General features: G+C 51.8%; 3 protein-coding genes across 3 annotated transcripts; 2 read left to right on the top strand and 1 right to left on the bottom strand.

Moving 5' to 3' along the window:
• Positions 1 to 627: 627 nt before the first annotated feature.
• Sart1 (spliceosome associated factor 1, recruiter of U4/U6.U5 tri-snRNP) lies at positions 628 to 9,172 on the top strand. The gene is made up of 19 exons (XM_036201825.1): positions 628 to 1,025; positions 3,006 to 3,063; positions 3,412 to 3,467; positions 4,016 to 4,142; positions 4,249 to 4,354; positions 4,499 to 4,576; positions 4,676 to 4,775; positions 4,863 to 5,005; positions 5,116 to 5,322; positions 5,703 to 5,827; positions 5,910 to 6,043; positions 6,127 to 6,269; positions 6,632 to 6,805; positions 6,930 to 7,040; positions 7,261 to 7,348; positions 7,711 to 7,937; positions 8,679 to 8,768; positions 8,851 to 8,972; positions 9,089 to 9,172. The coding sequence occupies exons 1-19, from the start codon at positions 707 to 709 to the stop codon at positions 9,105 to 9,107; spliced, it is 2,427 nt and encodes an 808-aa protein (XP_036057718.1). The 5' UTR covers positions 628 to 706; the 3' UTR covers positions 9,108 to 9,172.
• Positions 9,173 to 18,155: 8,983 nt separating this feature from the next.
• Positions 18,156 to 23,003, bottom strand: Eif1ad (eukaryotic translation initiation factor 1A domain containing). The gene is made up of 6 exons (XM_036201958.1): positions 22,227 to 23,003; positions 20,443 to 20,643; positions 20,216 to 20,324; positions 20,019 to 20,127; positions 19,799 to 19,846; positions 18,156 to 18,469 (listed from the first exon to the last, which is right to left on the bottom strand). Exons 2-6 carry the CDS (start codon positions 20,527 to 20,529, stop codon positions 18,322 to 18,324), a joined length of 501 nt encoding a protein of 166 aa, XP_036057851.1. The 5' UTR covers positions 20,530 to 20,643; positions 22,227 to 23,003; the 3' UTR covers positions 18,156 to 18,321.
• Banf1 (BAF nuclear assembly factor 1) lies at positions 22,754 to 24,727 on the top strand. Its single transcript, XM_036201963.1, has 3 exons — positions 22,754 to 22,863; positions 23,837 to 23,975; positions 24,528 to 24,727. The coding sequence occupies exons 2-3, from the start codon at positions 23,853 to 23,855 to the stop codon at positions 24,672 to 24,674; spliced, it is 270 nt and encodes an 89-aa protein (XP_036057856.1). The 5' UTR covers positions 22,754 to 22,863; positions 23,837 to 23,852; the 3' UTR covers positions 24,675 to 24,727.
• The last annotated feature ends 1,886 nt before the right edge of the window (positions 24,728 to 26,613 follow it).

Below are 26,613 nucleotides of genomic sequence, written 5' to 3'. Positions count from 1 at the left end.
CTTAGTAGTCCAGAGCTCAGGTTAAAAAGGCCCAACCCACCAATCCAGGGGACGTGGACGACGGCAGCGTTCGCTGGCAATACTGGTTTATTGGGGTTGCAAACCTTTGGAGCTGGTTTCTTCATGGAAAAACAAAACAAAACAAAAACAAAAAAACAACACGTGGTCCGTGGCTGATACGTAAAATTAAATTATACCATAAATTAAAAAAAGTAAAAATAATAAAAGCAAGCAAACAAAGCACGCGGTATCTTCCAATACAGGGTGGTACCCCGGCCCCGGGGAGCCTACAAGGACACCACTGGAGAGGGGCCGGCCCACGGAGAGCCTCGAGGCACAGAGCACCACGAGGCCATCAGAGTGGCAGGGAAAGGAGGCAGGGAAAGAGCCTCCAGCTCCGGAGAGGGCGGCTTAGTAAGGCCTCCGGCTCTTACAGCTCGAGAACAAGTGTCTAACCCGAGAGAGAAGAGGCCGACCCCGTAGCCTCTGCAGGCGCACATGCGCAGAGTCCCCTACCCAGCCGCCAGGCACGCCGAGTCTCAGCCAGTCTCTCCCGTGAGCCTTCGGAGGTTCCCAGGCAGGCCCCGGAAACAGCCGCTCTCAGTTTCCGGCAACAGGACCGCGGCGGTCGCGCGACCCGGAAGTATTCCCATTTTGCGTCGTCTGGGCTCGGGTGGCGGCCCGGCTCCAGACGGACGCACCAGTCATGGGGTCGTCAAAGAAGCACCGCGGAGAGAAGGAGGCGGCCGGGACGACGGCGGCAGCCGGGACCGGGGGCGCCACCGAGCAGCCGCCGCGGCATCGGGAGCACAAGAAACACAAGCACCGGAGCGGCGGCGGCGGCGGCGGGAGCGGCGGCGGCGAACGACGGAAGCGGAGCCGCGAGCGTGGGGCCGAGCGCGGGAGCGGGAGGCGCGGGGCCGAGGCCGAGGCCCGCGGCGGGGCGCACGGTCGCGAACGAAGTCAAGCGGAGCCCTCGGAGCGGCGAGTGAAGAGGGAGAAGCGCGATGACGGCTACGAGGCCGGTGAGAGCGGGGCGGGGCGGGGCGGGCGGGGCCCGGGGTGCGCGGGACCGAGGGTGCAGAGTGACCTCGAGGGCCTGCTGCCCCTTGTGCTAAAGACTTCCTCTGGCGTTGGGGATGAAAGACGGACTCCCCGTGTTAAGCTTCATGAAGTCTGGGGGCAGCTGCTTCCCTCTCCGTCCGGCACGTCACCGTAAATGCGCCGGGTGGTTGAATGAAGGGAGGCACGGGCATGCTGCACCCACGGAGGCAAGAGAAACCTGACAGTGGGCGAATCGTGTCGGGCTCATGGTAGCGTCATGAAGCAGTAACGTACGCTGGGGTCTGAACACCAAGGACCCTGTGCTGTAAGCTCTGTGGAGGAATTTGGGCTTTATGATGGAGATGGTAGGGAGCCGAGGATTTGCGTAGGGAAGTGCGTTGATTGACTTAATATTTTAAGACGGTCACTGGGTTGAGAGCTTGTCAAAAATAGGACTAGAGGCCCAGAGATCAGGAGAGAGGTCAGCCCAGCCAGGGGAGGACACTGATAGTGATTGAATGGGTGTTTAGGAAGCGGAATGAACAAAATGTAGTGCCCGGCCTGAGGATGGGAGGGATGAGGAATAGGGAATGACTCCTGGAGTTTTGGCCTTATCGGCCTGGCGAGATGGTGTTCATCTGTTGAAATTGCGTTCAGAAGGTGAGCACATTGGAGGCAAGGGAGAACCACATAGTTTGGGAGAGCTTTGTGGTTGGTGTGTATGGGAAAACCTACAGTTTAAGTGGAATAGAGTGGTTGGGGCTAGTGTGTATTCAGGAAACCAAAGAAGTGCCCTAGAATGTGTGGAGTGAGAACTAGGGTCAGAAATAGAGCTTGAGAAATCCCAGTAGCTCAGATGTGGGCAGAGGAACACACTCAAAAAATAGAGTAGCCAAATGGTGGGAAGACCACAGTTGGGTCATAGGATCTGTGCAAAGACATAATTGCTGAGAAGATGGAGTGTCACATAACCACAGGGCATCAAGCAAAAAATCAGAACTTTTAAACAAAGGATTGTTTTTATTTTATGTATTTGAGTGTTTTACCTTCATGTGTAAATATACACCTTGAGCATGCCTGGTGCCTGTGGAGGTCGGAAGAGGCCATTGGGTCCTCTGGAACTGAGTTAGATGGTTATGAGCTGCCATATACATTGTGGGAACCAAACCTGGGTCCTCTGTAAGAACAGCAAGTGCTCTTATCCACTGAGACATCTCTCAAGCCCTCAAATTGAAACTTTTTGAAAATAATTTGCTACTTGGAAAAAGGAAGACTTGGGGCTTCAGAGTCCTTTTAGAAAATGGGGTCCAGAGCCTGGGTGGAGGAGGAAGGGGCCTGGTGGGTCTCAAGAACAGGAGATGGGCTGTGTAATATATGTCAGGGCAACTTGAGTGTCCTGGTGGCATCTTCCTCTGTGTGGTGTTTGTTGAAGTTCTGTCCTGTTTGTGGGGTGGGTAGAGCAGGTCCAGAGTGCTTATTTACCTATCTATGTTCACAACATCTGGCAGGGAACACACATTATTAGTAAGGATTCCTTGATTGCATACACTGCTGAGGGCAGAAAGTACCAGAGATGACAAACCATGCTGTGCTGTTAGTTTTAATTCTGGTCAGTAATTGACCAGGGCTTCAATCTTTGATAGAACTGTATGAGGACAGAGCAGAAGGGACAGTGGAAGCTGGAGGTGGGGTGTGAGATTTGGAGTGGCCCAATGCGGGATGCAGAAGAGGAACCACTTGGGTCTGAAAGGGTATTGGAAGAGGCAGTGTTGATAGCCAAGGGCCTGGGTAGCAGCTCCTGGGGAGCTCCAGGAGGGGGGAAGAAGAAGGCCGCTGTTTTCTGGTGTCATCTGCCCAGGTGCTGGTGAGGCCCTTGTTGTCCACCTTGCAGCTAGAGCCCACAGTGTTGATTCTTGGTCCCACGTTCATGGGTCCCTTAAGTCATGCTCGTATTCTTCTAGCTGCCAGCTCCAAAACCAGCTCTGGAGATGCCTCATCACTTAGCATTGAGGAGACCAAGTGAGTAGCCCTTATGTTGTTCTATTTTTCCTCTGAGACTGGTTGTATCTGTGGCTGTCACCTACAGAAACCTTTCCCTCTAAAGGAGCCAGTTAGAGATGGCCAGCCAGCCAAGGGAGCTACAGTGGAGGAAACTGAGATCCAGGAGGAAGGATGGGCTTCCCTTGTTAGGCATTCCCTGAGCTGGAAGCCCTTGTCTTCATGCCCTAGGCTGCCCGGATTAGGGCCTGTGCTTATGGCCCTTAGAACCACTCATTCTCACCTTGTTTCCACCTACTGCCTATCTATAAATGCCCTTGTTGCCCCATCTCTTAGGTAAACCCTAATACTTCTATCTCTTGTCTTCAGTAAACTCCGTGCAAAGTTGGGGCTGAAACCCTTGGAGGTCAATGCTGTCAAGAAAGGTGAGTGTGAGGCTGGGCTGGGGTATCTTAAGTGGGAAGAAAGTGGGGCTTAGTGAGCAGAGACAACTCCATTTAATAGCCTTATATGTGTTTTGTCAAAGGGTCAAGACTCTTCTTTTGTCTTAGTGGGGATCCAAGATGTGCTTTTCCTGTGTGGCCTTGGCACCTTCACCCTGGCTTTAGATAGGCTGAGGGATATGCACAGGGCTCTAGGCTGTCTAAGTCATGTTAGTTTGTTGCTTTCTTTTTTAAAACAAACATGAAAAAACAAAAAAACAAAAACAAAAAAAGATGCACACCAAAAAACAAACTGACAGAAAAAGCCACGTGACTTGAGAAGCTTTGGAAGGCATAGAGGGGGAGTTCCTGCCCTACCATGTGGAGGGGCGAAAGTGGGGGTTGGGGTGAGGTGGGAATAGGGAGATGAAAGTCCTTCCCCCTCTCCGGCCCCTTCTGGCCCCTGGGCTGGAAGGGGCAGGGTGAGTGGCTCCCTCCTCTCCCCACCAGCCATGGGCAAGCATAGCCTTACGTCTGGGCCCCCCTTCCAGAGGCGGGCACCAAGGAGGAGCCCGTGGCAGCTGATGTCATCAACCCCATGGCCTTGCGACAGCGTGAAGAACTACGGGAGAAGCTGGCAGCTGCCAAGGAAAAGCGTTTGCTGAACCAAAAATTGGGGTGAGGGTTTTCTGGCCAAGCAGGGAGACGCTCTTCGTTGCTTCCTTGCCCTGGGTCAGCCCGGGAGAGCACGTCTGGGCTCCTCCTAAGTGTCCTCCCTCCTCAGGAAAATCAAGACTTTGGGAGAGGATGACCCCTGGCTGGATGACACCGCAGCCTGGATTGAGAGGAGCCGGCAGCTACAGAAAGAGAAGGACCTGGCAGAGAGGCGGGTGAGAACACCTGGCAGTGTGGGCCAGTCGCCGCTGTGCTCAGGGGCTTTTAGGTTCTCCACTATCCTTTTGCATAGCTACTTGGTAGAGTCTTGGGTGGTGTTTGGTCTGAGGATAAGGTCACTGGTCATCCTTTCCCCATAGGCCAAGCTACTGGAGGAGATGGACCAAGAGTTTGGTGTCAGCACTCTGGTGGAGGAGGAGTTTGAACAGCGGCGACAGGTAAAGCTGCAGAGACTACCTGGAGGACACTGGCATTATGTGGGCATCCCAGGGTTGGCTGCATTCTGGCTTCTGACTTGGTTGGTTCTTTGCCTGTAGGACCTATATAGTGCCCGGGACTTGCAAGGCCTCACTGTGGAACATGCCATAGATTCCTTTCGAGAAGGGGAGACTGTGGTTCTCACCCTCAAGGATAAAGGTGAGCTGAGCTGGTTACTACCGTGGGGTGTGGACACTGTTAAGTTGGGGGTGGGTGGGAGCTGTGCCGCCATCTCTGCTGTTGCAGGAGTACTACAGGAGGGGGAGGATGTGCTGGTGAATGTGAACATGGTGGACAAGGAGCGGGCAGACAAGAATGTGGAGCTTCGGAAGAAGAAGCCTGACTATCTGCCCTATGCGGAAGATGAGAGTGTTGATGATTTGGCACAGGTTTGCTTGTGGGCAGCTGCTGGGGCAGATGGTGTGTGGTGCTAAGAAATCCACGGTTCCATGGCTTCCCAAGAGTTGGCCTAGGTCCCAGCCACCCTCTTGTCTTGCAGCAAAAACCCCGCTCTATCCTGGCCAAATATGATGAGGAGCTGGAGGGCGAGCGACCAGATTCCTTCCGTTTGGAGCAAGGTGGCATGGCTGATGGACTGAGGGAGCGCGAGCTAGAAGAGATCCGGGCCAAGCTGCGGCTGCAGGCTCAGTCTCTGAGCTCTGTAGGGCCCCGGCTTGCCTCTGAGTACTTAAGTCCTGAAGAGATGGTGAGCCTCTCTTTGTCTTGTTCTAGGACAATTGTGCTGCCTCTGGTCACAGGCTGCCAACATGAGCTTGGGAGGAGAGCTGGGTGTTGGCATAGTAGCACAGTTCCTGGGTGACAGTAATGGCAGCCCAAGGAAGTGCTAGTGTTAATGCACAGGGACCATTGGACCAGCTGGGCTTATGTTTATGTTCCAGTTCTGTCCCCAAACCAGCTTGTTCCTTGGGTGAGTCACTTAACAGCCTGGGCCCCCATGTGGAATGATGACGCCAGCAGCCACCTTCGGAGGCTGCTGTGAGGAGTGCTAGGGACATGGAGGTAGTTGTTGTCTGGGACACTGGGGGCCTGTGTGCTCCACCCACTCCTCTGTGCTCTTCTCTGAAGGTGACCTTCAAAAAGACCAAGCGGAGGGTGAAGAAAATTCGAAAGAAGGAGAAGGAGGTAGTAATGCGGGCAGATGACTTGCTACCTCTTGGGGACCAGACTCAGGATGGGGACTTTGGATCCAGGTGTGTTTGAACACAGTGGTGGGTGTGAGGGTTGGGCCAGCCTAAAGGAACACCATTCACTGAGAGTGTGCCATTCTCCTAGGCTTCGGGGCCGGGGTCGGCGTCGAGTTCCTGAGGTGGAGGAGGAGGCCCTGGAGGATGAGGAGAAGGACCCTGTGGCTCAGCCCCCACCATCAGATGATACTCGAGTAGAGAACATGGATATCAGTGACGAAGGTTCGGGCTTGGCTAGCAGGGAGCGGAGTGGGTCTGTGGGCCAAGGATGTTGTATGAGCAGGTGTCCTCCATGTTTTCACCAGAGGATGGGGGAGCCCTTCCATCAGGGTCCCCAGAGGTGCTGGAAGAAGATGAAGCAGAGCTGGAGCTGCAAAAGCAACTGGAGAAGGGGCGCCGTCTGCGGCAGCTGCAGCAACTCCAGCAGCTTCGAGACAGCGGTGAGAAGGTAAGGTTAGGCATGGAGTTGACGTGTGGTTTGGGCCCTGTCCCTGTGAGCATGTGAACCTGTCACTACAGGCAGCGTCCACATTCCCTTAGGGGTCTCTTGTGTTTAACATTTGGTTAGGACTAGATTTCTGGATTTCGTTGGTAACTCCAGTGTGGTACTGATTCCATGGGTAGTAGGGAGCTATTGGTGGGTTTGGACAGAGTGAACCTACAGAGATTAGAGGGGACACAGTTGGAAGACCCATTGTGGGTTGTAGGAATAGCTTGTTTATTGCCACCAGGGAGGATCTGTGGGTTCTTGAGTCTTTGTGGTATCACCCCAGAAACTTGGGGTCTGCCCACAGCCACTCCCTCCCCTAGGTGGTGGAGATTGTAAAGAAGCTGGAGTCTCGCCAGCGTGGCTGGGAGGAGGAAGAGGACCCTGAGCGGAAGGGGGCCATCGTGTTCAATGCCACTTCCGAATTCTGCCGCACGCTGGGGGAGATCCCCACCTATGGGTTGGCTGGCAACCGGGAGGAGCAGGAGGAGCTCATGGTGGGTCCTGCTGTTCCCCTGGCCTGCTGTCTTTAGGGTGGTGCCTTCTGGTCCAATGCTCGAGGGTCTGGGGGCGGGGGGGAGGGCTGGGGCTGCCCATCCTGACCCTGACTTCTGGTCCCAGGACTTTGAAAGGGATGAAGAGCGCTCGGCCAATGGTGGCTCAGAGTCAGATGGGGAAGAGAACATTGGCTGGAGCACCGTCAACCTGGATGAGGAGAAGCAGCAACAGGACGTGAGCACTGATGGGTTGTGGGGGTGGGGACCCAGGCTAGTTGTCCAGCGTCCCAGAGCCTCCACCCACGTAGAAGGGGCACTAACCCTCCAGGAGCCAGCTGGAGAGTCCATTCACACTGGTCTAGCCTGGCACCTGATGGCAATGGCCATGGGGTAGAAGAGATGGGCTAACCTGCTCACGCTTCCTTCTTCCTCCACCCCACATTTCCTCACTCTAGTTCTCTGCCTCCTCTACCACCATCCTGGATGAGGAGCCCATCGTGAACAGAGGGCTGGCTGCTGCCCTGCTCCTGTGTCAGAACAAAGGTGGGGCCCAGGCTGGGAGCCTTGGCAGTCTGGTGCTGTAGCAGGGAAGGCTGGGAGGGTGACTGGGCACAGCATGGTGTCCTTGGTCTACATTGCTGCCTCGGCTCTGAGTCCTGGAAGAGGTGTGCTGAGCTAAACAACAACCCAGGGGTCCAGGTCCCAGCGTGCTGTCTCCTTGGGGAGGTGCCCATCTCTCACGTCTGTTGTCTTGGTCTGTAAACCAGACATGCATGCTTACGCCCTGACCCGGGCTGAGGACCCTTAGCGCTCCTCTGAGGCTGGCCGGCCTCTCTCCTCGGGCTGTCTTGGGGCGGTCTGCCTGAGGCGCAGGCCCCCGGGTAGCACAGCTTCTCTGTCCTCAGGCCTGCTGGAGACCACAGTGCAAAAGGTGGCCCGGGTGAAGGCTCCCAATAAGTCTCTTCCCTCTGCTGTGTACTGCATCGAGGACAAGATGGCCGTGGATGACAAGTACAGCCGGCGTGAGGAGTACCGGGGCTTCACCCAGGACTTCAAGGAGAAGGACGGCTACAAGCCCGACGTGAAGATCGAGTACGTGGACGAGACGGGCAGGAAGCTGACGCCCAAGGAGGTGGGTGAGCGGCGAGCTGTGACGGTGGGCCGGGTCAAGGGTGACTAGGTCAGGGTGCAGCCAGACACCCTCCCGCCCAGCGAGGCACTACAGCACGGGCCTGACTGCCTACACACAGGGCCTTGTGAGTGACGGCCCGCCTCTTGCTGGTGTTGGTGGGCACTGCACAGCAGGTTCCACAGGCTGTCTGTCGGGAAGCTCTGACACCCATGCTACCCGCCATGCCTGAAGCCCTGAGCCTGAGGGTATCCAGCTCCTCTGACTGTCCCCCTCGTATGTGCAGCTCCACATTTGCTGGGTTCAGCCCCAGCTTGGAGAAGCAGGGCTCACCCGGATTCCTAGCATTCAGGTTGCACACAACCCATATATGGTGCCCAAGTCTGGGTCCATGTCCTATCCTCTTCTCCCCCCCCCCTTTTTTTTCTTTTAAATTTTGTTTATTTATATTTGATGTGTGGGTGCTCCACATGTGTACCTGTATGCTGGAAAAGGGCATCTTATTATATAGATGGTCATGAGCCACCATGTGGGTGCTGGGAATTGAACTCAGGACCTCTGGAAGAACAACCAGTGTTCTTAACCTCTGAGCCGTCTCTCCAGCCCCCTCTTCTCTTTCTACCCCTGTGGAGTCTCATCCTGGGTTGGGAGAATCAGCACTGCAGTCACAGTTGTGAGCCCGTGGATGCATGTGGCCTGGCCTGGCCTGCAGTTCTGACGCCCGTGCTCCTGCTCTGTCCCCAGGCCTTCCGGCAGCTGTCCCACCGTTTCCACGGGAAGGGTTCCGGCAAGATGAAGACCGAGCGGCGGATGAAGAAGCTGGATGAGGAGGCGGTGGGTCTCCGGAGGGGGGCTCTGTATTTTGGGTGCTGTAGGATGATATACTGGCCTGTGCTGACCTCTCTTGGCCCCACAGCTCCTGAAGAAGATGAGCTCCAGTGACACGCCCCTGGGCACTGTGGCACTGCTCCAGGAGAAGCAGAAGGCCCAGAAGACGCCCTACATCGTGCTCAGTGGCAGCGGCAAGAGCATGAATGCGTGAGTAGGAGGCCTGGCTGGGGCCAGGGAGGAGCACCCCACCTCACCCTCCCCACCTCACACTCCCCATCTCACCCCTCCATCTCACACCCCTCTTTGCTCTCTTCTCCCTGCAGGAACACCATCACCAAATGAAGCCACCTTCCTCCCTGCCCTCCCAGATATGTTAAATAAAGTCCCTCCTTATTTTTTCCTTCCTAGTCATGCTCAGTCTAAGATCAGACCTAGGAAGCAAGGCAGGCTGGTCTTCATTCAGTTCATGGTCAGTTCCGTGACCTGGCAAGTTACTGACCCTCTTTCAGCCTCAGAATCGCCATTTGAGCAGTCAGAACACCTGTTTCATTTGTGAGGCTTCAGTGAACCCGTTCACATTCACTGATTCTATAGGGCAAGGTGGGGCTGATCCTTGAGCCTGTGTGATTTGAAATCTGGTGGGTGAACAGAGGTGATGAGGGAGTGGGGAAACCAGCCCATGCCCTTAAAGGACATTCCTCTGTAGGAGCTGACGAGCTGGAACAGAAGCCCCTCCTCTCCACCTAATGGTGTGTGGTTCCTGTCCCACCTTAGCTGCACTGGCTTCACCATCCCACATGGTTGTTTGTAGAGACTTGGTCACATGGGTGTTGCTAGGACTGGATAACCCACTACCCTGTAATTTCTCTGATTACATAGTTTTCAGAGTGCCCAGCACTGCTTAGCCTTCCTGGCAGGGTAGAGACGACACCACCTCCTGTCACCTGTGCTACCATGTCCTTTGTGGAGTCTCGAGAGTCACCTCAGGACTAGGCTGGGAGTTAGCTTGAGTGTACTTATGCACAAGGGCTGAGCCCAGTGCCTTGGGAGATGCCTACAGCTGTCCCTGGAAAGACTGGCTTCCTGGGAAGGAGCTGTAGAGGAACCCTGGCCTGCCATAGACTTGTGAGATAACCCTTCTGTGGATGGCCACAAGTGGCTACTTTGAGTCAGAAGATGGGTGCCCTGTTGTCACATACTGCAGATCATCCCACACGGGTCACTAGAAAAAATGAATTTTAACATGTAAGGAACAGACAAGAAACCCAGTTGCTTATAAATGATACTGGGTGGTAGTTTCCCAAGAAAGAGGTCAAGTCAGTCAACTTTGACATCTGGTTCTCATCGTGTATTTTCTTGGCTGTTTTCTCAGGAAGGTGCCAGTGGATCTGGGGTGGGAGGGGGAGGGGGGGGAGCTGGAACATTTCTTAGTCTGAGGTGTTCGTAGCATTTCAGTGTTGGCTGTCTGTGGCCATTGGGCAAAGCTTACTACACTTTTATTTTCAGAGAATTAGGTTGCTGTTGCTGTCACATCTTAGGGATAGGAGGGCCTAGGGGCTACCAAATACACTGGAGACTTGAGCTCCAGTGCAGACAGATCCCAGCTTTGCTGTGCAGCAGGTAGGTAAGGCTAGCAACTTAAACTGGTACTTGGAACATTGTTCTAAGGGCCAGTGAGCCCCTGGCCTGACCGTGGTGGGTGGTCACTAACCATCAAGGGACTGGCTTTGGCTTCTGAGTTTCATAGTTTAGTGCTGTGTGACTTAGCTTAAGTTACTAAATCTTGGGTTCTGAGTTGCAAGAGGAAGGAATGATGTATGACTCCTACTCAGACTTCATTGAAAAATCATTTATTACCTCTAGGCCTCTCCCAACATGGTATCTCATGGAGAAGGCAGGGTGTTCCCCATCCAGATATACTTCATAGGTACATCTTAGCCCTCAGAGTGTGGTGATGGGAACCCCAGGCCACAGGACAGAAGTCCAATGTCAATTGTGCCTTTGCTTCTGGCTCTGGAGCCCTGTCCCTTCAGGCTATGCCTATATCCTGCTGAGGTCCCCAAAACATCCTTTAAGCCCAGAGGTCATCTTCCAGCCTGGTGCTTTGCTCTCAGCTTTGGCCCATCTGTTGCAGAGATTACTATAGTACATGCCAATAGATGGATGTGACGTTGCCTGGGATCTCTTATGAGTTACCCCAGCATAAATGGAAACCAGGAGGAGCAGAGATTCGTGAGGCTTGACTAATGAGACAAGATGTTGCCTTAGCAACAGAAAGTGCACTTTCTTTGTTTTTGTTTTTAAATCGTTTTTTTTTCGAGATAGGGTTTCTCTGTATAGTTTTGGATCCTGTCCTGGATCTCACTCTGAGGACCAGGCTGGCCTCAAACTCAGAGATCCGCCTGGCTCTGCCTCCCGAGTGCTGGGATTAAAGGCGTGCAACACCACTGCCCGGCTGGAAAGTGCACTTTTGTTAAACTCCATCTATGAACTCTATCTATGTTGTACCTAACTACACCCATTAATGGAATGGACAAATAGTTGATATTCCTGTGACAGAATGAAGAATGGTTATGGAAGGTAGCCAGATGTGGAATTGTGCCTGTTTCCAATCTATAGTGTAATGGGCAAATTTAATTTCTATTAGAAGTCAGAACAAGCCAGTGATCCCAGCACTCTGGAGGCAGAGGCAGGTGAATCTCTAGTTTGAGGCCAGCCTGGTTTACAGAGTGAGCTCCAGTCAGCCAGTGCTACACAGAGAAACCTTGCCTCCAAAAATTAAAACAAAAACTCAATTTTGGGGCCTGTAAGATGAACCAACAGAAAACGAACTACAGGTGATGGTCCTCACTACCAAGCCTCATGGAGGGAAAGGACTGATGCCTAAGTTGTCCTCTGACCTCCACACATACGCAATTCTTATTTGTTTTTTGAGACAGGGTTTCTCTGTGTAAGAACCCTGACTTTCTTGGAACTCATTTTGTAGACCAGGGTGGTCTGGAACTCACAGATTCTCCTGCCTCTGCCTCCCAAGTTGGCCTGGATGTCTTCAGGATGGGGTGGTGATCCAGGCTCATGGCTGAAGTCAGCCTCATTAGGGTGTCCACTCTAGCCTGGCTGGGCTTGTAACCACTTTTGACAACTCATGCTTGGTTTTGAAGTTCCTTAGCCTAACGCAAACCTTTGAGCTTTGCCAGGCCTTCTCATTTCCTCCCCACAACACCTGGGCAAGCACCCATACACACTGCCTGCCCATGCTTAGACCCATAGGCCTCTACCTCTTCTGGGGAAGCAGGGAAGCAAAATGGTCCTGTGCTGATATATAGTCTACCTCTGGAGATGTCAGCTGGAGTGGCTGATTGTCAGTTCTGGTCGCAGTGAAAGAGGAAGCAAAAGATGGGAGGTTGGTGGTCAAGACTGCCTGCCAAGGCCCCTCAGCAAGAAGAGTGGCTGGAGATATGAAAGACCCTCATTTGACTATGCCAGCTAAGGGCAGACAACATCGGCTAGAACTGAACATGAAGAGGAAGGTTCTTGAAGGCTTCAGAGAAGAGGTTGAGGAGACACGGCAGTCTGAAAGCTTTGGCAGTTGCCAGGAGATCCTTTGAAAAAGTGCAATAAGGAGGCCTTTGGGGCAAAACAGGACCCCTTCAGAGGTAGTTCTGAGCTCTCATGGCCTTCACCTACTCTACAGAGGGTCACTGAAAGGATTGTGTGGAACAAGGTGTTAGTAGGGGACATGCATAGCCACAGATGCTTCCTTAAGTCCCTTGCTTCTCAGTATGGGCACATTTGAACAAAAGAGACCACGCAGGCTCCTGCCCCATTCCACGTGCCCTGATGAATCTCTAGCTTTTAAACATGGAGGGAGGGCTGCTGTCGCCTCAGTGAACACATTTATTTCCTCTTCCTCAAAAGTTGTAGGGGCACCATTTCTTGCTTTCTGTGCCTAGACTTAGGACCTGGTACTGATAAAGGTGTCTAGATTGCTGTCCAATACACCAAAGGAAGCTGAGCCAAACTCCTTGAAGCCCCAAGTTTGCTCTGTTCCACAACACCCTTTTGGAGAGAACTGGGAGTTTCCTTTTCCCTCCATGTCCTATAAGCAAGTTTCCCCATAGATGCTCCTCCTGCCCACTCAACGAGGCAGGTGGTGCTTTTTTTTTTTTTTTTTTTTTTTTTTGCATTCCTAATGACCCCACCTCTGGAAGGTTGGCAGCAATACCTTGTGGGAACTGCCACTGTTTGGGAATGACTCCATCTGAGCACAGCATCATGAAACACCAGTGGCCCACCAGGGTTTCACTTGGTACTGGGCCACGCAGATCTGAATGTCCTGAGGTGGGCTGTTCTTTATTGTATGAGCAGGAAGACTTAGGGTCCTGCAAGCAGCACAGAGAGCTGCCTTGCTATTGTGACCCCTGCTTGTAGCTGCCATAGTGTTCACTGAAGAGTCACCAAAAACTGCTTGTGCTGTACCCCAGGAGTCGGGGGCCTGCAGTTGGAGCTATTCAGCACACACGAGAACACACTTCTCATACAGGATTTCTAGAGTACACTGGTACCCAATGGGTTCCTAGCACCCACATGGCAGCTCACAACTGCCTATAATTCTAGCTCCAGGGGCTACAATGCCTCTGGCCCCAGTGGGCACCTGCACTAATATGCACATAACCCCACCACTACCACCACACACAATTGAACATAATAAATTTTTTTTTTTTTTTTTTTTTTTTTTTGCCAGAGCTGAGGACTGAACGCAGGGCCTTGCGCTTGCTAGGCAAGTGCTCTACCACTGAGCTAAATCCCCAACCCAATAAAAAATTTTTTTGATACAGGGTCTCCAGCCTTGGCTATACTAGAACTCACTTTGTAGACTAGGCTGGCCTGGAACTCAGATCTGCCTGCTTCTGCCCCACCCCGAATATTGGGGCTAAAGGCATGTACCACTACACCCAGCTAAAATATCTTAAAGTAATAAAAATGAAACCCTGTCTTGAAAAACAAACGAAAACATTAGAGCCTAATGAAGAGATGAGGCTATGACTTTGAAAGGGGTATTAGGATGCTGGCCATTTCTTCCTCTTTAAGACAGGTCTGGAACTCGAGCTGCCTGCCTGTCTCCTGTCCTGTCTTTTCTACTTGTCACAAGGTGAGAGGTCTCTGCTACATGCTCCCTGTGTGATATACAACACTACCACAGGTCCAAAGCAGCATGGCCATAGCCAAGCAGCCGGGGACTCTAACTGGGACTGAGTCAAGATAACCCTTCCCTTCCCTTCCTTGAGACAGCATCACTCTATTGCCCTGGCTGACTTCTAACTCATGATGCCACCACCTCACCCTCAACACTGGGGTTATAGGCATGTCCCCATATTCTTCTTGTGTATCTCAGACAGACGTGTTATCAGTGACAGACTCCTGCATAGTAACACAGAAGGCAAGTCTGTACTCTAGAGGCCAGCCGGGGCTACAGACCTTTTTTCAAAACAACAGCAACTAAATAAAAATCCCAACAGGGCTGGCAAGAGGGCTCAGTGGGTAAAAATAAAAATAATTTAAAAAATAAGGAAATAATAAATAACTAGCCGAGAGTTCCAGGCCAGCCTGGTCTACATAGAGAAATCTAGGACAGCCAGGGCTATGTAGAAAGCTTGTTTCAAAACAAAACACCAAAAAACCAAAACAAAAAACCCCCCACATACCTTTAATTTCAGCACTCGGGAGACAGAAGCAAATGGATATCTGTGAGTTCAAGGATAGTCTGGTCTACATAGAAAGTTCCTCAGCAGGTGGGCACTTATTTTGGGTTCAAAGCTAGCCTAGGCTATATAGCAAGATGACCTCAAAAAAAAAAAAAAAAAAAAAAAAAAAAAAAAAAAAGCTGGGCAGTGGTGGCACATACCTTTACTCCAAGCACTTTGGAGGTAGAGGCAGGCAGATCTCAGAGCCACACAAAGAAACCCTGTCTCAGGACAAAACAAAAACAACAAAAAACCAATAAAATATTGGAGAAGCTGGGGTTGTAATTAGTGTTAGGACACTTTTCTATAATGAATGAGGCTCTGGCATAAAAATCCACTATAGGGTCGGGTGGTAGTGGCGCACACCTTTAATCCCAGCACTCGGGAGACAGAGGCAGGTGGATCTCTGTGAGTTCGAGGCCAGCCTGGTCTACAGAGCAAGATCCAGGACAGGCACCAAAACTACACAAAGAAACCCTGTCTCGAAAAAACAAAAAACAAAACCAAAAACAAAAACAAAAAACCAAAACAAACAAACAAAAAAACATTATAAAAACCACCACAATACATAATATGGTCTACATGCCTTTAATCCCACCACTCAGGAGGCAAAAGTAAGAAGATACCTGTGAATTGGAGGCCAGCCTTGTTTACATAGAGAATTCCAGGATAGACAGGGCTATGTAGAGACCCTGTCTCAAAAACACTAACAGCCTAGGCTACTTGGCAGATTGCTTGCCTACCAAAGCACAAAGCCTGTTTGGATCTCCTGCACTCACAAAACGGCATGGTGGTGCACGCTTATTCTCTCCAAACTAGAGCAGGGAGGTGGGGGCAGGAGTGCCTAGGCACATTTGTGGGGGTCAGAGGACAGCTTTCAGGAGTTGGTTCTCTCCTGCCATCTGGATCCTGGAGTTTGAACAAGGTCCTCAGGTTTGGCAACTGTGTACCTGAGCTATTCCACTGGCCCTGCCATGAGGATTTTTAAAACAAACAACAACTAAGTTGATTCTAAAATTATGTAATGAGGAAATATGAGATGGCCTCAGGATGGTGGAGTCGGGGAGCCGTGAGGTATCAAGTGTACTTGCTGGTGGTGGTGGCGCACGCCTTTAATCCCAGCACTCAGGAGGCAGAGGCAGGTGGATCTCTGTGAGTTTGAGGCCAGCCTGGTCTACCGAGTGAGTTCCAGGAAAGGCGCAAAGCTACACAGAGAAACCCTATCTCAAAAAACCAAAAAACAAAACAGACCCTTGTATGCATGCACTTGTTTTCTCAGTCTCATGAGTCCAGACTGGTGGTGGTGGTAATGTTTCGATCCACTGGTCTCACCTTCCCAAGTAGGGTTAGAGATATGGTTAGGAAGGTTTTTGTTTTGTTTTGTTTTTCTGAGACAGGATTTCTTTATGTAGCCCTGGCTGTCCTGGAACTTGTAAATTAAGTTGGCCTCTAACATACAAGGCCTCTGCCTCCCCTCCCAAATGCTGCAATTAAAGACAAGTGCTGTGATGCGTTTTTCTTTTTTTGAACAGGATCTCACTATGTAGCTCATGTTGGCCTATAACTCAAGAGATCTGCCTTCCAAGTACTGAGATTAGAATTAAAGTTGTGAACCAACAATACCTTTCTGAATATGAATTTTTTTTCCCCCTCGAGACAGGGTTTCCCTGTGTAGCTTTGCGCCTTTTCCTGGAGCTCACTTGGTAGCCCAGGCTGGCCTTGAACTCACAGAGATCCACCTGGCTCTGCCTCCCAAGTGCTGGGATTAAAGGGGTGCGCCACCACCGCCGGCTAATTTTTAAAAAGGCATTACTAATGAGGAAACAATGAGCCATTCAGTGAATGAGACAGGCACAAGTGGCTTTCTCTAGTTAAGTTAGCTCTCTCCTTCCTATAAATGATGGATTTCAAACAGTTGTCATATAGTTTAGTAGAACACCAATCTACTATGCCAAGTGCTAAAGGCCCTAGGTTCAAACGTTAGTACCAAACAAAAACAAAAAGCTCTTCATTAAAAAAATTTTAAAGTTAAAGATATTTATCTTTAACCCATCTGTTTTATTTTTCCATGTATATACATCTGTATTTTATACATGTGTATACCCAAGGATACATTTAGTATCACAAAAAACATCAAGAATGGATAAATGAGAGCTGGGGAGGGCATGATGACAAGATTTCCTGTTCAGAAACGAGATTCTGGATAGCATATCTGAGGTCAATACACACCTCCCATAATGACCATGTCCCCCACCAAACAATCACCAATCCACAACAGAAAACATCCCTCACAAAACAAAAGGAAGGCTCCAAAGTAGAAGTCATAGCTCACACTGAAAATAAGCACACAAGCACATTAGGAGTCGGTGACAGGACCAAACAGCTATACTGTGGGGTGGAGCAAATGGCCAGCAGAGGAAAGACTAGGCTGGGAGGCCAGTCTTCCCAAGGATTCGCCAGTTCTAGCAGTGTACAGGCTGAAGCAAATCCTCCCAAGTGAGAGGAGGGCCGGGCGGTGGTGGCGCACGCCTTTAATCCCAGCACTCGGGAGGCAGAGGCAGGAGGATCTCTGTGAGTTCGAGGCCAGCCTGGTCTACAGAGTGAGATCAAGGACAGGCTCCAAAACTACACAGAGAAACCCTGTCCAAAAAAACAGAAGGGGAAAAAAAGTGAGGGTAGTTTACAGAAGCTTGCATACATAGTTTGGTGAGTGCCTAGGCCACCGAAGGTCTTTGAACTAAAGTAACGTGGAGAACTATTTTAAAATAAGTAAATGGAAGGAGGTTGTCATGAGCACAGTAAGCCTGATGCTGAGGAACAGGGTGGGATTACAACAGCCTTTAGTGAAAGGTCAGTAGCCCGGCCAGGGACAGTGTAACCCCAGCTCTTGGGGGTTGAGGCAGGACAGCCACTGAATTGTTTAGCCTAGGCTACAGTGACTTCCAAGCCTGTCCTATAGAGACCATCTTAAGAAAAGAACGTAAGGGGGTTGGGGATTTAGCTCAGTGGTAGAGCGCTTGCCTAGCAAGTGCAAGGCCCTGGGTTCGATCCTCAGCTCTGGGGAAAGAAAATCGTAAGAAAGTAAATATCCTGAGACTAGCAAAGTTCTAAGACAATCAGAAGATGGATAGAGGTGTCCTGACCACAGACACATTCTGGAGATGACGGTGGCTAAGGTGCAGACTAGCAAAGTTCTAAGACAATCAGAAGATGGTAAGGATAGAGGTGTCCTGACCACAGACACATTCTGGAGATGACGGTGGCTAAGGTGCAGAGAGGGGAGCTGGAGTGTTATTTTATGGCAGCAGGTAGTATAAGCACTGTCGCAGTACAGGGTTACTGGGAAGGAAGGGAAACAGCTCACAAGGCACCATGGGATTTGTCCTGAGCTGTGCTTAAGAGGCAGATGGGTACTGTAACTATTGGAATCACTACTGAACATAAGCAGGTAATGACTGCTGTTAAAGAGGCACAAGGTGAGGTACCAAGTGCCCAGAGAGGTACTATCAACAAGTCACATGCCACAGATCCCAGGCAAACCCTGTTTCCTTCCCATTCTACCCACAGGTGACCAAGGCCTCCACCAAGAAAAGGCTTTCACTTCACCAGGAGCTTCCCTCCACAGAGAGCCACTCAGACACCAGGGTTGAGTCAGCACCCACCAGGGGTTTAATTCTTCTAGGTCAGTTCAGAAAGGGGCCATGCCTCGTCCCCATCCAAAAGAAAAGATCTGCAGGGCACCCTGGGAATGTCCAAGCCCAGAAAAGCCAAGGGATAGTCCCTGAGCAAGTAGAGAAGTGGACCCTTCTGGTTCAGGCTGCTTCCTCCTCCTCTTCTTCACTCTCCTCCTCACTCTCATGATACTGTCTGTGATTGGTGTTGACAAAGAGGTCAGAATCATCTTCAGAACCAGATTCTTCTGACAGCTGTGGTTCAGCGGGAAGTTCAGGCTGACTCTGTCTGTGTGATCAAGAGGATGGAGTTAGTAACAGCTTCTGGTAAAACCACATCTATAGTCCAGTCTCAGAAAATCAGGACCGTCAACTAAACAGTCAGGAACCGATAGGATACTGAAAATCCAAGAGCCCCAAACCCTGATGTGGTACCACATGCCTGGTATTTAGGAGGCTGAGGCAGAGGATGAGTTTAAGGACAGCCTGGGCTACATAATTGGACCCCTGACTCAAGAAATCAATCAATCAATCAATATATCCATCCATCCATCCCAGAGGGGCTTCTGGAAGCACAGAGCAAATAAGGAAACCCAGTCAAATAAAAACATTACCCACCCCATCATTGGTTTTAGTAAGGAATCAATAACTCGGTCAGCATCACTGACACATGTAGGTGAGCTTGAATTTAGTGCTGATGCACTAAAACAGTGGTTCTCAACCTTCCTAAGGCTTCCACTCTTTTGGTTTCTTGAGACAGGGTTTCTCTGTGTAGTTTTGGAGCCTGTCCTGAATCTCGCTCTGTGGACCAGGCTGGTGTCGAACTCAGAGATCCACCTGGTTAAAGGTGTGCACCACCACTGCCCGGCAGGCTTCTACACAGTTCTTCATGTTGTGGTGACCCCCAACCATAAAATTATTTTATTGTTACTTCATAACTGTAAGTTTTCCTCTATTATGAATCAGAATATAAATGTCATCTGATATGTGACCCCAAAGGGGTGGGTCTCCTAGGTGAGAACTGCACTAAGCAACTGCGTAAGCATTAGCCTTCATACTCAGCACAATCTCGCCTCTTAGATGAACTTGTGTTTTAACTCAGGCTGGCTCTGAACTTGTTACCTGTAGCCCATGCTGGTTCAAACTCCTGCTTCCACCTCATAACTGCCAGAATTACAGGTATGTACTACCACATCTAGCTAGGAATCTGTCTGAAGATATTAAATAATGCACCTAGAGTCGTTTGCCTGTTAAGTAGCAAAGCCAGCGTTGTAATTTAGAGCACTGACCTTTAAGCCATACTCCTAACTATCCACTCTACTAGAGATGTTGGGTTCTCAACAGGAGAAAAGCAGGATCACCTTTCTCCTTGGGGAACCAAGGTGTGAACTTGTTTGTTGGGTTTTGTTTGTTTGTTTGTTTGTTTTTGTTTTGAGACAGAGTTTCTCTGTGTAGCTTTGCGCCTTTCCTGGAACTCACTTGGTAGCCCAGGCTGGCCTCGAACTCACAGGGATCCTCCTGGCTCTGTCTCCCGAGTGCTGGGATTAAAGGCATGTGCCACCACTGCCCAGCGTGCACTTGTATTTTTGTCTTCCCTGGGCTGGGGCTTGCTCCTCACCTGTTTATGTTATTTTGTTTCTCAGCTACCTCGGAGAAGGCCTCAGGCCTGTGACAAGAGAAGAGCCAGGTCAGAGAGCAATGAGAAACCTCTCAGCAAAACAGCTGTTTCCAAATGTCCCTCTGGGACAGCATAACCCCATCCCAATCCCATCCCATTCACTAGCAAGGATGCTACTATCCCCGAAGCCAGAGGACCACGATCAGGATTATCACCGTACCAGTGGCCCTCCTTCTGCAGGGAGCGTACATGGTTCTTGCAGAGCACGAAAGAAATCTCCGCCTTCACCTTTCCTCCCTCTTCAATTGGGTCAACAATGAGAAAGTCCCCTGCAGGTGACAAAGATAAAGCCATTCCGGTGTGTGAAGGAGAATCAGGAATCAAGGCCATGGTTCTGTATTGTAGGGGGATTCTAACCTCTCTTGATCCAGATGTTCTTGCGGTATTTGGAGGGCATGCTCACCAGGAAGCGCTGCCCTTGTGCTGTCTCTACCTCATGTAGATTGTTCCCAGGAGTCCTGAGGACCTGGTCCAGGAATGACCAACAATTAGGGACATCATCAGTTCGATCAGACACATACTGAGTCCCTCCCACACCCCAGGGTCCAATGGGAGTAGAGAAAAGCTTAGACCAATCCCATTACCTTCACTATCTGCTGCTGGTCCGAGGGCACCATGTGCTCCCCCAGCACCTCCTGCACCACATGCTTTCTCTTAGTGGCCTGAGACATACTGGGCGCTGTCCAGGGTTGTTAGGACGTGGAGGCTGTCAGCTCTTCTTCCAGAGTTATTTGGATGGCAGTCTTAGAAGCCAGGACTGCTTTCAGGGAAGCAGCCACCTCACCCTGTTAAAATCATTAAAAACAAAACACAAGCTTTAACCAGATGCTGGGTGCACCTTTATTCCTAGCCCTGGGTAGGCAGAGGCAGGCAGATATTTGCCACAGAGATATCTCAGGACCCAGCACTCACTATCAGTTGGTTCACAACTATCTCTAACTCCAATTCTAGGGGAATCCAATGCTCTCTCTGGCCGCCAAGGTCACTTGCAAAACCTACACAGAGTAAATCTTTTTTTTTACTTTAATTTTTATTTATTTATTTATTTTATTTTATTTTCCCCAGACAGGGTTTCTCTGTGTAGCTTTGGTGCCTGTCCTGGATCTCCCTCTGTAGACAAGGCTGGCCTTGAACTCACAGAGATCCTCCTGGCTCTGCCTCCCAAGTGCTGGGATTAAAGGTGTGTGCCGCCGCCACCACCACGCCCAGGCAACTACCTGGTGGTGGTGGTGGTGGTGGTGGCGGCGGCGGCGGCGGCGGCGGCGGCGGCGGCGGCGGCGGCAATGGAGGCTGGATCAAGCCACTCCCCAAATCCTTTGCACTCTCAACTTGTTCATTGGAGTCAATTAATTAATTGTTCCACTTAAGGTGGCCTATCAGGTGTAGGCGGGGATTTGCTTTGCTGGTCTTATAGCAAGGCCCTAAAGCTCAAGTCCTGTGTTCATCTCTTTCTCTTCCTCTCTTTCTCTGTCTCAAACATTTATTTTATTCTCTGTGTGTAAATTTTGCCTGCATGTATGTATGTACACAACATGTGTGCCTGGTGCCCATCCATGGAGGCCAGAAGAGAACATCAGATCCTTGGGAACCCCCCTCCCCTTTTCTTGAGACAGAGTCTCATATAGTCTAGGATGCTGAGATTCTCCTGTCTCTACCTCCCAAGTGCTGGGATTAGAGGAGTGTGTGTAACTCTGGATGTGACCTTGATGAGACTCATAATGGCAGTTAAACATCTTAAGGAAGACCCACTGCTGTAAACAAAAATAAATTTGTAAATTATTTACAGAAATGATAGTTTGATAAACCATAGTTTGCTTTACAAGTAAGATCTTTGAAAAATTGCTGAGCCAGGCAGTGGTGGCGCACGCCTTTAATCCCAGCACTTGGGAGGCAGCGGTAGGCAGATCTCTGTGAGTTGGAGGCCAGCCTGGTCTACAGAGCGAGATCCAGGAAAGGCTCCAAAACTACACAGAGAAACCCTGTCTCGAAAAACCCAAAAAACGAAAAAACCAAAACAAACCCACGAAACAAGTTTTATAGTCTCAGTTGGGGGGTGGGGGGTGGGCTCGAGCCTTTAATCTCAAGACATCCCAACCCAGGGGCAGTGGGATCTCTCTGGAAGATGGAGGCCACTCTGGTCTGCACAGTGAGACGCCCTCTCGATAACAAGACCCACTCCCGTTCAAAGAGCTGCTGGGGCCATGAAACCACACGCACCGCCAGGCCGACCATCCCGACCACCTCTTCGGGAGGAGTTTGAGCTAACGACTTTCCTCCACACGCTCGAACACCCCAAGTCTAGGACAGCCATACGACAGATGCTCGACCTCCTAAGCACCACCACCACCGCGACGCTGCCAGCACTCACCCGCTCGGCGTTACACCAGCAAGCCCCGGTCTGCAGGCGGACTTCAAGACGGAGTACACAACCGAAGGAACGCGACCTGCAGGCGGCCACCACGGCAGCGCCCGTCTGGACGCTCGGCCTCGGCCTCCGGTGTCCCCAGCTCCCGTCAGCGGGCTTGCTATAGACCGGACTGTGTGAGGACCCCGCGGGATTTGCACTTCCGGGGCGGGGCTCTCGGAAGCCTCCGGATGCCCCGCCCCTCCTTGTCCGGTCCTTGAACTCTTCCCTCGACCAGGTCAGGCAGACCTACGTCTTTGCGTTCCGGGTGCTGGTCAGGAAAATGATGGTCGTATTCTCCTCGGAGGCCTCGGTCTCGCAGATGGGAGGCGCGGCCGGAGAAACAAGACCCTAAAAAGCAGCGCGGCTTCCTGTGAGGGACCGGAAAACAACCACTATTGTGGGCGCCGTGGGGAGCGGTTGCGCCTCCACTCTATGGCTCTGGGTGGCTAGACATGCCCAATTTGGGTTTTTTTTTTTTTTTTTAAAGCGGCTCATAAGACGACCCGGAAGCGGAAGTCGGAGAACATTCTAGTTGCTTGAGGTATCGGCGGGAGCGGCTGAGTGGCGCGAGGAGCCGTTACCAGAGCCAGAGTTGCCGGTGAGCGTGAGCGGCGAAGCGGGGCTCCGGCTGGAGGGCGGAGGCGGCGCGCGGAGGCGGGAAGGAGAGGAGCACTCATCGCGGAGGCGCGCCTCTGCAGCCGAGCGGCCTGGCCCCGGGGAGGGGCGGCGCGTGGAGGAGGAGGGACCCGCGGCGCGTGGAGGAGGCGCGGCGCGTGGAGGAGGCGGGGCCTCGGGGCCGGCGTGGAGGAGGCGGGGCGCGGCGCGTGGAGGAGGCGGGGCCTCGGGGCCGGCGGGGAGGAGGCGGGGCCTCGGGGCCGGCGGGGAGGAGGCGGGGCGCGGCGCGTGGAGGAGGCGGGGCCTCGGGGCCGGCGGGGAGGAGGCGGGGCCTCGGGGCCGGCGGGGAGGAGGCGGGGCGCGGCGCGGGGAGGAGGCGGGGCCTCGGGGCCGGCGTGGAGGAGGCGGGGCGCGGCGCGGGGAGGAGGCGGGGCCTCGGGGCCGGCGGGGAGGAGGCGGGGCCTCGGGGCCGGCGGGGAGGAGGCGGGCCCGCGGCGCGCGTGGGGCGGGGCCGGCGGGGAGGAGGCGGGGCCTCGGGGCCGGCGTGGCGTGGGCTTCGTCGTCGTCTGTGGGTGCGCCGCCCGTGCTGGCCTCTGGAGGGCGGCGAGGTTAACGAGACCCTCTTGCCGCTCTCACCACGTGGTTGTTCCCAGCGGGGTCAGTGTGGGCCTAGCCAAGGTCACCGAGAGTGACAGCTTCTGGGCGGCCCCGGCTGGGTCTGGGAATCTTCCCGTGGCCCTCCGTGCGCCACCTTTAGTCCAAGCCGGTATTTCCATCGGGTCAGTCCCCAAACCCAGAGCCCACAGAAAGCAGAGATTGCAGAATAGCGGGGAAGGGCCTGCCCTCGCCCGCCCTCGCTGTTCTCAGCAATGAGGGAAATCGAGGAAGCAGCCGAGGAGATTGCCCTGGGGAGTTGTGCTCTTCAGCCCTAACCTGCCTTTTTTTGGGATTCCCAGGTTAAACCTGATCAAGATGACAACCTCCCAAAAGCACCGAGACTTCGTGGCAGAACCCATGGGGGAAAAGCCAGTGGGGAGCCTGGCCGGGATTGGTGAAGTCCTGGGCAAGAAGCTGGAGGAAAGGGGCTTTGACAAGGTGTGGGGTGGTCACAGATGCCAGGGAGGGATAGAGTGGAAGCTGGCAACCGATGTTTCCACGCCAAAAAAAAAAAAAAAAAAGATGGGAGTGAGGAAAAGTAGGGTATGGGGAGGGTATGGACAGGGGTAGATAACCTGAGGTGGTTTGGCTGCAGCGCGGGAGGCAAGGTCATTTTTGTGTGTTTTTGTTTGTTTGAGACAGGGCCTCTCTGCCTCCCAAGTGCTGGGATTAAAGTGTGCCCCACTGTGCCTTACCCTTTTGTGTGTTTTCAGTGTTAACAGAAGTGAAACTAGGCATTATGGGTCCCCTATGACCCCAGCACTTGGGAGGTTGAGGCAAGAGGATTCCCATTGAATTTAATGCCACTCTAGGCAGCAAAGCAAGATCCTGTCTTAAACAGAACGACCAGAACAAAAGTGGGCTTGCCCCGGAAGTACTCACAACGGACCCTGCCTGGCTTCGGAGATCCAGCCCCTTCGGGGTGGTATAATGTAGTCTTGTGGCTTTAGTCTGAGAGGCACTTAGCTGTGCACCCTTTCCTGTTTGCAGGCTTATGTGGTTCTCGGCCAGTTTCTGGTGCTAAAGAAAGATGAAGACCTCTTCCGAGAGTGGCTGAAAGACACGTGTGGTGCCAACGCCAAGCAGTCCCGAGACTGCTTTGGGTGCCTTCGAGAATGGTGTGACGCCTTCTTGTAATGTACTCTGGGGACTCCTCAGCGCCCCCCCCCCCCCCCCCCCAGCCACAGAACCGAGTCTCCAGAATCCACAGCCGGGTGGGGCTTCTCCCCGTCCTCCATGAAGGAGAAGATTGCTGTTGTCTCACTCACCTCCTTTGTGCTCCATGGTCTTTGGGGAGTTCTCTCCCCTCAGTATTTCCAATCTTTCTGGAGTTCTTGCCCTTGCATGCCTTGCCCCTCCTCCCACCAAACTTCCATGGCAACAGTTACCAGCTTTCCTGAATGGATTCCTGGACCCTTTCTCCCTCCATTCACAGTCTTTTAGATGCCCTTTGGCTCCTTTTTGTTTTTGTTTTTTGTTTTTGGCAAAAATAGTAACTGTTCTTATAAAGAGTTTTAGATTAATAAAGTCAGTGGCCTTCATGATTGGTGTTCTGTGTTGGAAAACAGATAGGCTGGGAGTTGTATCTTCTCCAGGGGCTGAGCACATCTACCTCACTCCTTATCAGTTCACCGAAACTGGTGGCTTCCCTTTCCCCTCCCAGAAGGAGCCACCCTAGCCATGTGGGCCTTGGGCAGGTGCCCTAGGTGTCCCAATTCCTGAATAATGTGGGAGAGACTGTGGGTTGATTTCTTCCTGGGAGCCAGGTAGGCTGTAGGCTTCCAGATGTCAACAGTTGGTCTAGGCAGCACCTGGTGGAAAAGTCAGTAGGAGTCAAAGGCACCAGGAAGAGGGTGAATAGGATGTGGGTAGGAGTTCACCTGCCAGTCACCAATGTGTCCTCTCAGCCTCTGGGAAGAATGGATGATGGGATTCTGCTGTTTGCCCAGCTGTCAGAGAAACGAGAGAGTTAGACTTGAAAAAGAAATTCCAGTCCATTGTTCTCAAACTCATACTGTGAACCAGCCTGAAACTAACGTGTGTGTAAGCATTTTTAATCTTTTTGTTTTGGAGAGGTGAAGAGATTTGGGGTTCAGAAAAGCTAATTTGCCCATGAACTTGCTGAAAGAAAACAACCACATGAACTCAGACTATAGCAGGAGAGTGTCTCTATGTCATGTAACCCATGCTCTCTGAGCCTTAGTTCCCTCAAGGATGAAGGTTGTGAGGACAGGTAAAATGCTGTTTAACACTCAGTCCTGCTTGGTGTTTGTTTCTCCAACAGAAGAGCATCACTGAGCAGTGACTTGCTTATTGTGCAAATGAAATGCTTCTTTGCATGTTTACTGTCCAGGAAAGCAAAGATAAAAACAGTTCAAGACTGGGCATAGCATGAGGAAACTTTCATGACCTCACAGTGGAGAGAATGTTATAGTAAGATGGTCTCCATCAGTACTAGAAACTTAATCTAAAACCCGAGTAAAGAGGTGAGCACAGAGTGGTGAGAGTATTTTATTATTAAAATCCTCACCCAGAATACATACCAGAGCTGCTGTCCAGAAAAGGTCTGGGATGTGGCTCAGTTGGTAGTGTTAGTGGTACACACCTCTGTATAATCATGACTGGAAGATAGGATCTGAAGTTCAAGGTCATCCTTGGCTATGAAGCAAGTTCCAGGTCAGTCTAGGGTTCATGAGATTTCTATCTCTAAAAGAAAGTGGTCGGTGGAGATGGCCAGGGAGTACACTTGCCGTGAAAGCAAGAGGACCCAAGTTCAAATCCACAGCACCCACATAAACGCAGGCATGGCTGCTCGTACCCATAACACCATCGCCCCATTGCTGTAGAGCAGCGGATCCCAGGGGTTCACCGGCCAGCCTGACTGACTGAAGTTTCAGATCCAGTGAGAGGCGCTCTCACCAAGTGAAGTGGGGACTGATAGAGAAGATGCTGCCCTTCTCTGGGCTCTATACGCATAGGCAAAAGAATCACCCCACCACCACACGCGCACACAAGGGGGACGCAGGCTGGGGTGGAGTTCTGTGGTAGAATGCCTGGCATTCATGAGGCCCTGGGT

This window comes from Onychomys torridus, chromosome 1, assembly GCF_903995425.1.
Source record: "Onychomys torridus chromosome 1, mOncTor1.1, whole genome shotgun sequence".
NCBI classification, from domain to species: domain Eukaryota; kingdom Metazoa; phylum Chordata; class Mammalia; order Rodentia; family Cricetidae; genus Onychomys; species Onychomys torridus.
Note: the sequence above shows the minus strand (reverse complement) of the source record. Positions and strands in the feature narration are given on the sequence as shown.